At 34.1% G+C, this 17,610-nt stretch overlaps 1 protein-coding gene across 1 annotated transcript in view; it reads right to left on the bottom strand.

Annotated features, from left to right (window-relative positions):
- Window positions 1-14,911, bottom strand: part of LOC149801284 (uncharacterized) — a 54,426-nt gene extending 39,515 nt beyond the window's left edge. Inside the window, exon 1 of the mRNA XM_089954290.1 lies at window positions 14,447-14,911. Coding sequence (XP_089810416.1) covers window positions 14,447-14,540 — 94 coding nt within the window. The 5' untranslated portion in view covers window positions 14,541-14,911. The remainder of the gene's footprint in view (window positions 1-14,446) is intronic.
- Between the last annotated feature and the right edge of the window lie 2,699 nt (window positions 14,912-17,610).

Below are 17,610 nucleotides of genomic sequence, written 5' to 3'. Positions count from 1 at the left end.
TGGATTGCAAATCACAGTTGAGATCAGGGAAATCTTAATGTTGTTCTGCCACTACCTCAATAGCGTCGCTATTTTGCGGAAATTATCAATGCCCAGAAAAAGCGGAGCTCTTTACTAATTCCATGCATAGCAAACATTTCATAAGTTTTAAAAGTCAATTTAGAACGAAAAACGTTAAACGTGCTCTTGTACAGTTATAAATTACCATTGTGAACAAATAACAATATGTCTTTATTATTTTATCTTGATTTATTAACAATTTAAATTTCAACATGTTATGTTCAATTTTCAATATCGTAATTTAAACGTACAAGACAGATAAGTCAAATAGTTTGTCTGGTAAGATGAAATTTAAATTCAGCAACTTGCATTTTCTACATGCTTACTTGAATTTTTATTCATGCTTGTATCTTCTACTCTACCCATCCACTGCAATTAATATTTATTTGATACAGTGTCATAATGGGTTGATTGCAGTTCCATTTCTTTTTAAATCGTCGTGCCTCTGACCGAGCCGCATCACTTTACAGATAGTTCTGACACACCATGGATTTCTCGTTTTGGATAGGGTCTTTTCTTTCTAATTGTTTCATGCCCTTCCATATGATCCGACTACTGGGGTTAATTAGATTAATACAGATGGGGGAAAAGAAAAAAAAGGCTAGTAGCAGACAACAATATGGCAAAAGGGCAAAATGTTAAAAAAACTTTAATGGAAATAAATTAATCCGCAACATTCAATGTTCAATAACGGAAAAAAGAATCATTTTGTAGAGCAAATTATTTCAAAGAAATACGTTTTAAAAATAAGATGGTCACTACATTTTCATAAGAAGAGTACCCAAGCGGACTAAATATCACTATAAGTTATAAAATTAAATTTTAAAAATAATTATATATATATTCTTTGCGGTTTCATTGCGTAAAATCAGTATATTTCATCATGTGATAAACAGAATACATTATCTTACAATGGTGTTGATTAAAACTGAATTGTATACAAATCGTGGAATAATTTCAACCCAGGCACCTAAAATATAGAAATTATTCCACCCATTTCATAATTTTTTTTAAAACAAATGAGCATTGATATAAGATACATGATATTATTTCTATGACCTCTTCAGTTGGAAAACTTCATACATGATGATAATCCGTTTGCGGATTTTTGGTTTCAAAACACAGGTAACTGAATGTATTTTAGGAATAAGAGAATCTGTCCCACAAGAAAAAAACAGTCATAAATGTGTTATTTACAAAATAGTTTGTCATATATCTTATATTTCGATGGTATGAAACAAACTGACAGTTTGAGTTCCGTACAAAGTTACCTACATGACAAATTTCACTCTATGATTTTCTAGTATTTATGGTCACCATTTAAGAAAGTTGAGCATTTAAAAAAAATATTTTATTGGCTTGCATTGTAATGTGTAAAAATGACAAAGCATAAGTCATTGTACTGCGTTGCAAACTGTGGCTTTTAATTACTTTTTTCCCCTTCATGTAAAGAATTTCAGTGTATCAAACGTTGTGTACATGTTCGCTTGTTACGTAAAATTACTTTGAAACCAGACTTTGGCAATTACTTGACGAATTTTTGTACTTTGTGAATTATTGAAGATTGCGCGAGGTTTTATTTTCAATGTTGTTGGGAAGAATCAGAAGAAGAAAAAAAATTCCTGCATGTTTTATAAGCTAGCTCATTACAAAAAAGGAAACAAAGAATCAATGGTACAATTCATGTGGGTGGGTGTTCAATCAGATCTCCTTAGAGGACTCGTTAAAATGGAAAATCAAACATTCAACTTAAGGTGATTAATTTAAATTTAAATATAGTCATGAGCGTGTGTTAAATCTTAAAATTCATGGCCCACATTTCACTAAACATTTCAATTCTTGTCTACAATTTAGACTTTTGGACATCCTTGTGTTTGCTTATTTTGCAACCATGAATGTCTACTAAACATTTGGAGTCATCAAAGATAAAACACAGTCATGGCATATTTCATTTCTTACTGTGAATATTCTTGCTTCATGTCTGAGAAAATTTTAGAATTTAATTAAATTTGAAGAATTTCTCAACTGTGCAATCAAAAACGAGTTTTATTTCTTCCTGTCTTTTACCGAAGAACGTATTTTAAAAAAACGTACAAAAATTAACCGCCAAAGAAGTGCTATAGGAAACAAACAAAATAAAAAGTTCAGCTTAAAGAGACATGATCATAATATTTCTTTAATCGGATCTTACAGTCAATTCAATTCCGTTTTTTTTCCTTTCTCCTTTGTTTTCAAGATTGCTGGTGAGAAATTAATCTCATTTGACCCTTCCTCGTGTTACTAATGTTACATAGAAAAAAGAAAGAAAGAAAGTTATCACTTCTAAAACATAAACATCTAGTGTTTTACATTTAATTCTCGACATTATTTTCATTTACCATTCGTGTTAAATACAGTATGAACATATTGTTGAAACTAGTTTAATTCATTGCATAGACAGAGGACTTTTACATTAGTGCATACTTAAAAAATTAAACTTGTCAAACAAGTCGAACAAATTCTATCTTTGGCGAGCAAAAGATTCAATGTATGTTTCATTAATTTCGTTTCGCGTAAACCAGTCTACCAATCTTTTCTTGTGAATAATAATAATAATATGTACGACAGAACTATTTGAGTATCAATCAATAACTGTGTACTCACTGACGTTAATAAATATAGGACCACGTTGACCTTATACCCACAATACTATTGCAACGTCAGAGCTGCATGTGTGTTTCGCAATGTAAATGTGACCCCAATTATGTTACATTTTATGTTCTATGACAATTGCGTTGGGTGGAGGAGCCGACATTTTAGCCTTACGTATAGCTTACAAATGAGTAACGAACCAAAATAGTTAAATTTTCAAGTATATGCTAATTGATTATAACGTAAGGAACTGAATTGTAAATAAGTGTGTGTGGGGTGGCGGAGTTGTTTTTTTATGCTTTTTTGCAAATATTGTATTTTGCCTAACTTTAGAACGAACAAATTGACATTAAAAATGACATTAAACAATGTACATAATCGTGCTGAGTAATGCAAGACTTAATAAGCACTATCGAGGTCATTACATTTTTTAATACTTTAGTCAGGTGTTAACGGTGTGATGAAGCATTACAAATCAAAAATCGTTTAGATGAAAACAACTTCAACAAACAGATACATCTTCCGTCGGATTTCATTCAAGAGTGATTTTCTTTGGATAATACACTTTCAGTCATTGACAAAATAAACTGGGCGGAGATGCACCAGAAGCGCATTAATTACAAAAGTAATTCATTTTCGACATTGGAAAGCTAAATCCCGAAATTAGTGATTTTGCTATTTTGCTATAAAGTAATCATGTCTACACAATGGTTTATTCGTGAAATCAATTCGATGTAAAATCACAAATTTAAAAAATATACGGCAGAAATCTTTAAATCCTTTCTGGTGTTGCCTTGCGTTTAGTGTATGGAACGTTTTTCTCAACGACTACTAAGTTAGCATGCTCTAATATTTTATCGATTATATATATATATATATATATATATATATATATATATATATATATATATATATATATATATATATATATATATATATATATATATATATATATTCATTGTAGATGGCAAATTTAAAATTTATCTTTGAAAAGGAAGACAAAAAGTAGTTCCTTTCTGACGTTATGAACTAATTCTTAAATACTTTCTTCTTTTCTGCGTTAAGTGATGAGAATTTACCATCTACCTCCTGCAACACCTAGATAAAATGCGTAATTACGTAATCATATTATTTGTCATGGATTTTTGAAGTGCTATGTAGATAGGTGATTACTTTTTATTGACAATGTGTATCTAAACTAATTAAATTCATTCGTTTTATATAATGTAAATTGACATTTACTGGAATAATTCTTTCAAAATATTTTTAAAATAAGACTCAATAAGTGGCAATAAAGGAAATAAGCGCGCCTCCTTCCCATTTCGTTTCTTCACATTCCATTAATGAAGTTCCGGATTAAGGCCTTTAAGGGCCCTAAGCATTGAAAAATATTTTGGTATCCCCCCCCCCCTTGCAAAATATGAAACTCAAAAAATCAATATTAAAAGCTAAAAAGGTTAGAAAATACTAATGTTGCCATTATTCCAAATCAACCTACTTGTACATGCAGATCGATTTGGTCATATGTAATTCAATTTTATCATCAACAATTAATTTGAATGTTTTATTTTATTTTCTGGTGCCCCTGTTGGGCTGGTGCCCTAAGCACTTGCTTTGTGTGCTTAATAAGCGATTCGGCATTGCAATAATGTATAGAATAATTGGTGTAAGTCGCCACTATCCAGAACAGACTCCTCATTCCGGAAACTGCATTAAAAACGAAAGACGCAGCGTCTAGCAACTAAGAGGTCGACGCGTTTAGTAACTCAAGATTTCAGCCCAATATTATTGTTAGTGTGTTTTTCTAAATGAGTTACAAGAAAGAACATATGGCATGAACCATGGTCACTCGCGTATAGGTCGAGCAAAACTACAAGCAACAAAGATCTGTTCTACCGTAGCATAATGCGCCTACATATTAGAGTCTATGTTTCTTGTTCTGCTGATTACTCCTAACAAACTGCACAGGCCCGGATCTGCCGAGGCTTTATGCGACGGCAGATCTCGGTCTGTGCAGTTTTCAGAAGGACTCTTCTTATAACCGAGTAAAGACAGTATATGCGCGCTTTGACTGGTTTTCAAGCACCCTTGTTAAAAAAGGTGTCACGCGCTACTTTTCAGGATAGTCGTGATATTGATATTATCGAATATCTAGATAGCATTTCAACAGGGGATAACTGTATTTTTTACATGCGTGTCTTTCGCCACTTTTTCTACTTTGCATATACCCTTATTTGTAGTTCGTTTTCTAATGTATCTGTTCAATTATCGTCAATGACCACTCAAAACGTGTTAAGAGTTTAAAGGTGCAGACTGGTTTATAATTTTCTTTATCTCTACATGGATCAAAGATTTGATTACATCCAGTGATTATACAGGATAGTTCAAGAACCACTGTTAGGATCGCAAATCATGGGGTGAGTTCAACTGGTGTGAAAGACTTCCATTAACTGGTATTTTTTTACATAGTTTATAATGGCACAAACGACTAGAACTATTTGCTAATCATTCGATTACATACTTAACGTGATATTATGTGGAAGGTACCATCACGTTTGGGTCAACACTAGCTCAACTTCGCCTCCCACAATTTACTCTTTCTCTTTTATATCGCAAAACGTTAGCAATATTGGTAATTTGTCCAGAGGTAAAAAATAAAAAATAAAAAAACATTCTGAAAAGATTGAATCTAGAAATGACAGAGTAAGGGATCTTTTTATATCAAGAGTTGAAGATCGTCTCAGATTTAAGGTAATTGTCATACTAGGGCACTCAAAGGGATACAGTGTGTATATTGTGTCCCAAAGACGCAGCTCTTGTTTGTGTGTGTGTGTGTGTGTGTGTGTGTCTTTTCTTCTTTGTAGCAAACGGACTAATTCCATGAGGTTTTTTTCTTCTCTTCTTACAGTTATTTACGTAAGTCTGCCTTTCTTTGATCTGTTATAAAAAAAATGTCCACTTTGCCAAGAATATATTTTTGAGACCTTCTGAGAAAAAATATTTTAGGAAGATGACAGCACAAAATCAAACCATTATTTCGTGCTTCATCGCAGCATGACATCAGAGGCAGGTGGAAACAGGGTGGGAAGCGAGGTAGCCTAGAGGTCATGGTTGCTATCTTTCGCTGTTGTAGGCTTGACTGAATCATGCAATATGTATTTACTACTATATAATGTTACTAACAAAGACACCATCAAAAGCAAATACGATGAAACTGTGCGTAGGTGAGAGATGGAGACCATAGAAAAGCGAACATCGAAAATGTGAAAATATATTTCAGATAATAAAATTCATCTTCCTCTTTAACATAACTTTGTTCAAAAACAGATACTAGGCGTTAGAAGGTCCCCATTTTTCTTATTCATCGTAAGCCATTGCGGTGCAAATCGAATAGTACAAAGGTAAAAAGTTAAAATACAGGTGTCCTGCCTGGAAAATAAACATAAGATAGCAACAGACACAACATATGGGAAGTATTTAAAACTTTGCTGTATGTCAACATAGTAGTTGACAGGAACAATATTATTGTGGCATTTCATCCTATGACATTACGACAATTTCGAGCATTGTCCAGAAATGAATCATATCTTTATCTTACCTAGATACAATTATTGATTGCATACTTATCAATATGCGGAATTTAGAAAGAACCGCTGAAACGAATTACAATTTTCAAATGTCAACTAACTTTGCTAAAATAAGCAAATACTTTGTTAGAACGAATTCTGCAATATGAAAAACCAAATTTGTTTATACTCCAGGCTTATAGGTACCACCTTTGGAAGAAAAACAAAACAACAAAAACGGGTTTTAATTTTCATATATAAGTCTCAGAGTTTAATCTGGACTTCAGATTGGTCATTTCAGCCTTTCAGATTACATATTTCTAGATTTAAACTTAAATCCAGACTTAACCTATAATCCAGTCTTAAGCCTAAATCCAGACTTAAATTCTGTGAAATCCGACCAACACCATCTAAATCTAATCTAAACCTAATTGTACATGTAGCATTAAGATTAGTATTAGTGCCGTTTATCATAAAGCAAATTTTACATATTCTCAAGGTCGATGTAAATTCATTAGTTGGAGACTAGTGTGTGATCGGAAAGCCAACCCCTAACCAGACTGATATCCTTGAACGAATAGATGATCTAAAACGCTAGTCATAAGGAATGTAAATTGGAGTGCTACTTTGAATGATACAACACTGAATGCTCTTTTCAAATTGTTACATTAGGACCCTACACGAAATTCGTTTCATTTTATACTTTTCAATTGATCCTTGATATTGCACGCGGCATTGAAAATGTAAGTAACTTAACCAGTGGATAATGTAGAAGTATTTGCTGTCAACTACAACAATACACGAAGCCATAGATCTCAATAGCAAGCGTCCCTATATTCGCCTTGAATGGGAAATTGGCGTGTAATAAATTTTCGTATTAACCTTTTGAGACAAAGAAATGTATAATGTTTCCTATTAACATGAACTCAAGTCATGCCGAGATTGAATTTCTTTCAGGTATACCATACAAAAAACACTTGTCTTCTGACATACAAAATCCCTATCCATTCCGATACAAGCAAGTAAATTTTGTATGGGTCTAAGTTTCAAACCGTCGTGCACATTTCGAAACGCGTGTCAAAGTTTTGAAATTTTGACACAAACATGCAGTGTACTCAAAGTGAAATATTTCAGCTTACAAAATACCCTGCTAGTTTAGAGGTGCAGAATAGACTCGATTTGCCCGCCTGCACATAGTAAGACGCAATAAAATGGAAGCACGAGCTGTGGTGGCTCAGCGGCTGCAGAAAGAGTACGGATTCAAATTCTACTGTCAGACATGCCTACTCTGGCTAATGTGGAGTGTTCCTGGGCAATACACTCAGTTACCCCGACACTAAATAAGAAAATTGTATTGTTGTGCCATAAACATCAAAGAAAAATCAATAAATTTCCAAACCTGTGAAAAATAATTGTGCAGCAAAAATACGTTGGAATTTGCCTTATATCATAAAATTGTTCTCCACTACGGCATAGCGGAAACTCAGCATAGTGATTAATTTGATTTACTCAGAAGTCATCAGCAATTTAAACAGATGTCATCAGCAGCGGCGGCGCGAAGGTTCGAGGAGCCCGTGGGCAACGTTCTTCATTGGCGTTCTATTTTGACAATTTGAGAATTTTTTTATGTCAGATGCTAACCTCCCTCCTTCCTTTTTCTAAATAAAGATTTTGTCAAGAACCGACTCCTCTACACTAAATGGAGTAAAACTCTTTGAAACTATCAACTAAAAGCTTCTTCCTCATCGCGCTGCCCCTGGTCATCAGGTAAAATACATAAAAATCAAAAGATCCGTTTTGGAAAGGGATTTTTAGTAATAAATTAATGCTTATTTCGAGCTCAATAATCCTTAACAATATATTTACTTTGATAACGTGACTGGTATGAGTAATGAAGGCAAATGATTTCAAACATTTAATAAATACCTGTGTGTGTGGCTTGGATTTTTAAAGTTGCTTCAACAATTTTTCAGTCATATCGCTACGAGTTACGCAGTGTGGCATTTTATAGTGTTATCTAACACTGGGGCATCATGCCGCAGACATGTAGCATGATGTCCCGCCCAGTCACATTATCCTGACACCAGACCGACCAGTCCTAACACCAACCTCTTACTGCTGAGCGCCACGCGAGGCAGCTGTTAGTACCATTTTTGTAAGTGTTTGGTACGACTCAACCGGGGATCGAACCCACCACGTCCCGCATTTGAGGCGAACGCTCTAACCAATATGCTACAGGAGCGGTCTGAATAATACTAATGAGATATTATATTAGTTATAGATATATTACATGTAGTACTATCAAACAGAATCTGATAAGAATTTATAGCAGAAAAATATCATTGTACACTTAAAAGATGAAAATGCTGATCTTGACTCTCTCTCTCTCTCTCCTCGTCGACATCAATGTGTTGCAGATAGATACCAATTAATAAAAAAGTTAAGTCTATATTATGAAAAAATGTTCATGTTGTTTTGTTTCTGAAAGTAATATATTTCGTTCAATCTAAGACAAAATGCTAGGCGGTTTCTGGTTCACCACATTAACATCTATTGCAAAATGACAAGTAGTTTTGGAAAAGATTGTCATTGAGTAACCCACGTGTCTAGTCAAAGTCTTGTGTGCATAATTTGTACTAATCATTACCTTGATAGTAATAGATTTCTACCGTTTATAAATGCCTTTTAAGTGTGGTTTGAAAGAGTTTAAGAAGTGATTGCTCCGGCATTTTAAAGTAAGATTTCATGACTTTTATTTTTTTAAAAACTTGTATTGATTTGTCCTTGCGAATGTATTACGGGTGTTAGTTCTATCACGAAGTTGTCTATTACTTTCCTGCTGGACACTTGGCACAAACAAGGTAGGTATGCATCCACGAGTGACGCCATGGTAAACAAAATTTAAATGTTAAGTTCCTGTGTTTGTGGAGGCTTTTCGAGAGTCTTTCGTATTTTTGTCTGCTCCTTATGTCTAGCATAGGAGGTAAATTTGTTCCACCACAAACGATTTTACCTGCTTTAGCGTTGAATATTTTTCTATTTAATCTTTTTGATAATGTGTGCACTTATCCCCATATTCAAAAAGAGGTCTTATAAAGTTGAAATAAAGAAGCTATAATGCTTTTCTTTCCAATTTAAAATGACTCGCGACCTTATGAACTTGAAATGCTAAAAATCCTAGTTATCTCCCATGTTGGATCTGTATCAAGTTCAAAACTATTCGCTGTCATTGTCGATCACTCCGAAATCTTTACAGAGACTTTATCTAACTTTCGCTAAAGGAGTAAAGGAGAATATATATAAAAATAAACATTTTCAACAGTTTTTTATTTAAATTTCGATATTTTATTTGTAGCTTTAGAAGACATTGGTAACAACAGCCGTTACTGAATTATGGACAATAACATAAACAATTCTAATCCATAAAATAGTCTTAATTCTTTGAGAACAATCACTGAAAAACAAATACACAACATAATGCACTGTCAAAAATGAACCCACAAGCATTATTTCACACAGAATTCTACAAACAGTGGCGAGAGAAAAGGAGAGTAAAACAAGGACGCACCTCTCATGGCAACCACCTTAAACCATGGCGATTACTTTGGCGCCTGGCAACACATTAGATTAGCCTCATTGTTAAAGTTATTCACTTTCATTAATTTTAAAATAATTTTATCCCACCGCTTTAGATTTGGAATGTAGTTTCGTTGTGCACACATCTTTATCTAGCTAAATAATTGCCGTCATTATTGAAGCTCATAAATCGGCTCGACATGCAAACTACGGCCAGCTTCTAGTTTGGAGAATACAAGATTTTACTAACCGTACACGTAACTTCGAATTTCAATTTTTTATAATTTGTCAAAGCTATATATGCATATACGTTTTCATCAGGACAAATGATAAACACTGACAGTCGGCTGAAAAAAGGGAACGAGGAACGTGCTGATTTTAATCTGAGGACAGAAAGAGTTGGCATAATTTTAATCTGAGGACAGAGAGAGTTGGCATAATGCAATAAATACGAACACATGTAGAAGACTTTGTAACGTTCCTCGTTATAATCCACTCAATCAGGCGTGGAATGGATACGTTCCTAATGCAAACATGTCTCGTTCAACTTTCCTTGTCTGTGTAATAGATACACTACCAGATGAGGAGATAGACACCTGTGGACAGTGTGTACAGTAACTTGATACAGTACGTGTCAATACACATACGTCATGCAGGTTATCGGTCATTTTGCTGATCCAAAGTACGGCCTTGAGTACCTTGTATATGTATACGAAAAACAATGGTAGGCAATAGCCGAGCAGCAGGCTGATATGATAATTGACATAAATGGTTTAAGTTTGCGAGAAGGCTTATGAAGGCCAATTCGAAATAAAATAACAATAAAGGTAGGAAGATCAATGGATTCTATATATAAACGTATTGATCCAGTGTCTAAGGCCCGCAACTCGTGCGACATGCATCATCTAGACAAACGGGCAGGACAGATAACTTAACAAAATTAAATTACCCGTAATGACCTATCAAGATTGATAATCGAATGAGATAATCATCGTAAATTATTTTCACATTATACTATTCTCCAGCTGCTTGTCTTGGAAGCGAGAACATGGAAATACGGTTAAAGAAATTAAATTCTTTATTGAAGAATAAATATCAAATTTATATAGCAATGGAGGTAAAGAAAAAAAAAGTTGTCTAAAACGAAAAGTGAATGTTTTTAGAAAACATGATGAATACAGAGCAATCATCGTATTTGTGACGCAGCATTTTGTATGGACCCGCGGACTAACACACTCTCCCGCTTTATTGACTGCTGTACAGTATACTAATTTACATGGTAATAAACTAAGTTAGCTAACTAATCTATATGCTAAAAAAATATTCAGAATTTAAATTATTAAATTTAATTTGGAAATAAATAAATAAACAAATAGAGAGAGAGAGAGAAGGGGAGGGGAAACAATGTACTAAATTAATGACAGTTTCAAGTAAGCGCGCTCACTTACATCAGAACAAAATGTAATGGTCAGCAATTGGCTTTACACCTGTAGCCTTGTTTCCGATAATTTAATAGCTCGGAGACATAGCCAAGATATACTGCAATCGCCTCATTAAAATATTTTTCCTACATATGATATTAGCGTCAGATAAATGAACCAAAGTACTATAGCGAATTACATTCCATTAAAGCCCCAATGCCGCCGTTTATCATAGATATCACCATTTTCCAATGCAACTAAAGTTCGGAAGGAAAGAAATGACATATTCGACATATTCATTAGTGACTAATCGAATAATAACAACATCTGCACGTGGCGCACAGTTGTTTCGAGAAATAATGAAGAGATGCAGACCCGCTTTTTAAAACTAGACCTGAACAGAAAAAGCGTGCATTAGATTAAAATTAGACTTGGATTAATATTGATGATCGGCTGGTGCAATGGAATATACATTTAAGAGCGAACATAGGCAGAAGACAATCCGATATTGGTGATAGCTTCTTATGTTTAGGCGGTGACGTAATCAAATTCTGTATGCTAGCAATCGACTGCAATCGGGTGAGCCACTGATGTCGGCAATCAACATCGGATTAATTCGTACAACATGTGGAAAATTGCAGGGTATCTCAGTTCGGGGGATAAATTAAATGGCTCATAATGTGATGAAATGTCAATATTATATGGTTTTAATAAAATCCAACGACGTTTAGGACCAATATCTTTTAAGATTCAGTATTATTCACACGATATGGCATATACGACTTTTGGTACTGGAGCTTTAAGCCAATCAGTAATTTATAAAATGGTTATAAATACTGCTTGAACAATCACATCAATGAATTCGTGGATGTTAATAGAAGACAAGGGAAAGCAGTCGGTTCAAACATTTTGATATCTCAGCATGATCTAACTTTGATCAGTATTTAATTCCTGTATAGCGAAACCGAACACTATAAATCAGCGTCAAGTATAGACCAAGAGAATAATCTAAAAAATACTGTAGAGTCTCAAATATTGGGGATATGGGGTTCTTTTACGCTAGCGTTCGTACCCTATCTTGACTCGATATTTGTACCCAAGCCGCCCCCACCCCCCAAAAAAAGGCTTAAGTGGTATAATTTCCAAAGTTCTCATGCAAGTTATATTTATGGAAATGGAGATAACCATCATTTGAGCATTTTCTTCATGGATTTATTAAAGCTCAAATGTCACCCATAGTACGGTAAAGATTCAATTTCCATGCCGTGACACTTGTTTGGCTCACTCAAACAAACTTAAAATTTACCGAAATTCGTTTTTGGATAGAATATTATCATTTTATTTGTGTCAGAAAGAACTAAATCATTTGGGTGTTTATGTGGACCGTCCATGGTAACGCATTTCTTTACTTCGTTTTAATTTCGTATCCATACTACTGTACGTAGACAAAACGGGAATCCAGTAGAAACGTTGCCACGTTCCATTCGCGATAAGCATTTACTTTATGCAGTAACTTAAAACTTAAAATTATGCATGTAACTTTTAAGAAACTGCATGTGTTTTCTATTGAATTTAATTGACCATGAAACACCCGTACCAAATAGTAATTAAAATATTTCCCTTCCACCATTTATTGCTCTTTCTTTTGAGACGTGTATTCTTTCAAATGAACATATTTAAAAATGTATCAGTGATATAATTTTAGTTGAATTTGCATGGTGTGTCCAATGTTTAATTTTGCATTTTAATTGATTTTGCATTTTAATTACTTTTTCACCGCGTTCAGAATTTAATGTACCAAATCCTGTCAAGAGTCGTAAGACAAGTTTCCCTTCTGCGAAAAGGAAGCTGATAATATTTGTATTGAGGTTCCATTTCCCAGTGAAATATGCCACGTTATTCAATGCTTGGTATACGATATTAATGTAGAATAGGAACTGGAACAAGCAAGAAGTGGTACGTTCTCAAAGAGACTGTTTCAAATAGATATACGATAAGATTTACAGGGCTTGTTAAAATCAGTGTCAAAAGCATCAAGATCCTCTGCAAAAGGCATGTCTTCAATTTTTTCTCTCTCTTATTTCATAACCTAAAATGGAGCGATCAGGGATGCTTGACAAATCTATCTAACCTCTTAATAAATAAGAAAGAAGCGGTGAATATTCTAGCAAAGTTTCTCAAAGCTACCGTACTCTAAATGGAAAGGTAAGCCAACGCATGTAGCTTGCAACTATGAACTTTAATGACGCACATCCACCTGTTAACGCGTTGCAATGTGTCTTTATTTCTAGTCTACCCATCTTTAATTCTGAATATTAGGCATAATGCAAGCAGTGCTTATTCAAATCATGAGAATTTGTGTTTAACTCTATAAACTCGAATACCCGAGTTTTGTGTTTTTATTCACGGGCAGTCCGGTACGCTAGTAGTGATGTTTCCTGCAAAAGCATTTGATCGTAACGGCTCAGTATTATCTATTGAATTTCTCATACCTGGACAAACAAAAAGCCTTTTATTCTTTGTACTTTCAAAGAGGAGAAATATAGACTTATGAGGTGTATATAGTAAGTTGACCATAAATAACTTAGGAACACTCATTGTTTTTTTGCTAACGTATCGTACTTGTTGCCTACCATATGAAACCATGCCTTGATTTATGCCGTCTATTGTTTGTACTACCACAATTTGGGGTAAATCTGTGATTTATGGTTCATTTAGGAAATTCACATAGTCCTATGTCAATAAATTACAAAACGAAAACTAACGTTATTTTTTTTTTCTTTTTCTGTGATATCTAGTTAGGCACGAACTTTCTACCAGCCTAAGACTGTCCCAAATATTTTCGACAGAAGAATCTATCGCTCTATATCTATCTATCTATCTATCTATCTATCTATCTATCTATCTATCTGTCTGTCTATCTATCTGTCTATCTATCTCACTGTCTGTCTATCTGTATATCTTCTGTATGTATGTATGTCGTTCTACCCACCTACCTACCTACATACTAGTATGTTTCTATTTAACTGTATGGCTTTCTCCGACAGTCTAGAGGCATTTAAGTAATAGTTTTGAAAACAAAATCAAATCTGATGATGACAGACATGCGTTGCATTTTCGTGATGCAAATGCTGAAAGATAATCGATACACCAACACAGAAGTTGAATAGAGCTAGTAATGAAATATCATACCTGCATCTGAAAATGAAGTTTTGCTTTGTTGCACCCTCACCCTGCTCATTCTTCGTCTCATGGCGTTGTATTCCACATCTAAATACGAAGCCATATTTTCCGATTAACAGTTCTTACTTTAGTCAAACTCTCTCTTCAAGCAAAGAAGAATAAATGTAAATCTAACAAACAATCAGTTTGTTTGCTATCAAACAATCTTTACGTTAGAACTGTTTATTAAAACTCAGCTCTGACGTCACAGTAAAACACTCCAACGAGAACATGAGAAATAATTTAAAAATAAATATCTGCATTCAGTGTTCATTGTTTCCAATGTCAACTCTTCAACGTAAGTCATCCATATGGAATAATTGCTTACTGACTAATTGTTAGAGTGCCTTTAAAGAAAGCAGTTCTGAAAATGTAGAGTTATAACTTCCTGCGTCAAACATTATTTGCTATCTTTCCACTTTTCGGTCTGGCCGCCTCGATATCCCCGGATCAACTGAGTCAAGTGTTTTTGTGCCAGCCAATTTCACTGATCGACTAAATAACAGTAATTGTTGTGTTTGCACTCTGATTAATCGAGTCGCTCTTGTTTCACCTCAAATACAAAGAACTGATAAGGCGAGTTTAGCTATCAAAGGTATGGTTAAATATTTCAGTACTATACACGAGTGTAAATAAAAGGGTTCAAAATCGCTTTAACTAAAGTCGCTGTATCAATATGACAACAACACTTTAAGAAGTACATGCTATGGTTTTCTGTCACAAGCTGCCATTACGTTAGATGAACAAGAAAATCTTGAATTATACACTTGCTGACAAGATTAAATACGTGTCGCTGATTTTCCGTAAAATGGTTTTATCAAGCCTTATTTCCCATTTGAATCATACGAATAAAACATTGAGAAAGAAATGAAATCCTATTGAATCATAGATTCTCTAAAGAAAATTTGCGGTTAATGTATTTCCTGCCTTTTTTTTTCTCAATGTGCACTTACTAAGGTGACATGTGGGTACAAGAGCAACAGTTTACTGCGGTTGGGTACAGTTGTATTCTCTTGAAAAACCAAAGTAAAATGTTGCTATGCACAATCATATGCACGTTTTAAAATTAAAAAATCTTAATATTAGCGTAGTTTGAATGTTTTGCAGCTATCAACAATGGTCATGCAATTGTGCTAAAATTCTTAGACAGCCGGTAAAATACGTTGTAAAATTTAATGACATTTAAGGTTCACTAAGTGATTTGGTAGGTGATTTATACTCATATTTAGGTCAATAGGGAAACAGTTCCTCAATAATAATTCATATTTAGGTGAATAGGGAGGCAGTTTCTCAATAACAACTCATATTTAGGTGAATAGGGAGGCAGTTTCTCAATAACAACTCATATTTAGGTCAATAGGGAAACAGTTTCTCAATAGCAACTCATATTTAGGTCAATAGGGAAACAGTTCCTCAATACTAACTCCGCATCTTCAGGAGATGCAAAGCACTGTTGTTGTTAAATAATTCATGATGCCAGTTCATTCCAAAATCATCAGCAGAGTATTGCTAAATCTATATTTCCGACGACGGCTTGTATTTTTTTCTCCTTTTCCGACCGTTCGTGAACATTTCGAACCCTATTTTGTATGTCATTTCTCAAAACGCTTCATTTTACAACTGTCATAGTAGCCAGTAGGAGCAACTCTGCTCGATCACAATCGAAACGTCTTGTTACGTATATTTGATTTAACTTTATTTTATTTAAGTTAATTGTTGATAAGTTTTAAAATCTTTTTATTTTTAATTTCATTACATGTCAAAATAATTTAGCTTTGTTTACTAGGAACTCAATATTTTTTTCCAAAAAATAGTTTTACCTTGACTCTTCAGTTGTAAACACCTAATACTGACCTAGTTCCCGACCTTTATTTAGAAATCAGTGAGAGAAGTAAACAAATATTATTTTAATTTTTATTCTCGGAGTAAAATGTTAAGTTTTTATAAAGGTCATATTGGGGCTACGTGAATTTTTACATGTAAAGGACCTCCATTTCGCATTTCTGGGCTTTCCGAAATTGCGCATTAGTTTTAATAGTGATGCGTAAAGAAAGACCTCTCAGTCTGGGCTTAAAACACTTGATGTAAAGGTGTTCGTTTGTTTGTGACCAGTTTGGGGAATTATATTTTAATATTTATTCGAATTATTTGGAATCTAAAGGACTATACTTTTACCGTAAAAATTTGAGTGCTCATACAGAATTTTTCGACAAAAACATTTCATTAAAACAAAAAAAACTGAATTTACTGTTTGTGAATAACACAGAACTGTAGACCTCACAACACTACAAAGGATACAGTATACGTCATCACCTTCCATCTTGGAATTTTCGTCGGGAATCGAACTTGAATTCATTAGAACATTACATTACTAGGACTTCTAAAATTTAAGTCGTGTATTATTCTTGGATTATTGTTGGATTTGATTCTTAAAACCGTAAGTTCTTATTATTTTAATTTTACAGAGTTTTTCCAGTGAAATAAATTATTTGTTAATTTTTTCAAAGCTTGTTGTTTTAACTCTTTTATTTTGCTCTGTTTATTCAAGCCTGCACACGTAACATAAAAGTCTTGACGTTTTTGTAGTAAAACTGTAATACAATAACACCGATTCCATGGATTCCATGTGCTTCCTTTTTCATATCTGGAAAGAAGGATTCGCTTTACGAAATGCAGAATTTGTGGAAATGGCTGATTAATTATGTCACGTGGTTTACTAACGTTGTTTAGGCACATTTGTTAGGACCACTCCGGTGGCCTAGTGGTTAGAACGTCCGTCTCGGAAGCGGAAGGTCGTGGGTTCGATCCCCGACCGAATCATACCAAAGACTTACAAAAATGGTACTAACAGTTGCCTCTCTAGGCGCTCGGCATTAAGAAGTTAGTGTCAGGACTGGTCGGCTTGGTGTCAGGATAATGTGACTAGGTTAGACATCATGCAACATGTCTGCGGCTTGATGTCCCAGTGCTAGACATCTCTATAAACTGCCGCAATGCAAACAACGTAGCGATATGACTGAAACATTGTTAGAGCTACATTAAAAAATCCTAATAACACAACACGCACATTTGGTAATTACGAAGAATCCAATTAAAAATAGGTAAATAAAAGTATGTACATTTTCGTTGCAGTT

Source organism: Sinohyriopsis cumingii, chromosome 4 (assembly GCF_028554795.1).
Source record: "Sinohyriopsis cumingii isolate HCF-2022 chromosome 4, ASM2855479v2, whole genome shotgun sequence".
NCBI classification, from domain to species: domain Eukaryota; kingdom Metazoa; phylum Mollusca; class Bivalvia; order Unionida; family Unionidae; genus Sinohyriopsis; species Sinohyriopsis cumingii.
This window is presented reverse-complemented; position numbering and strand designations above follow the sequence as displayed.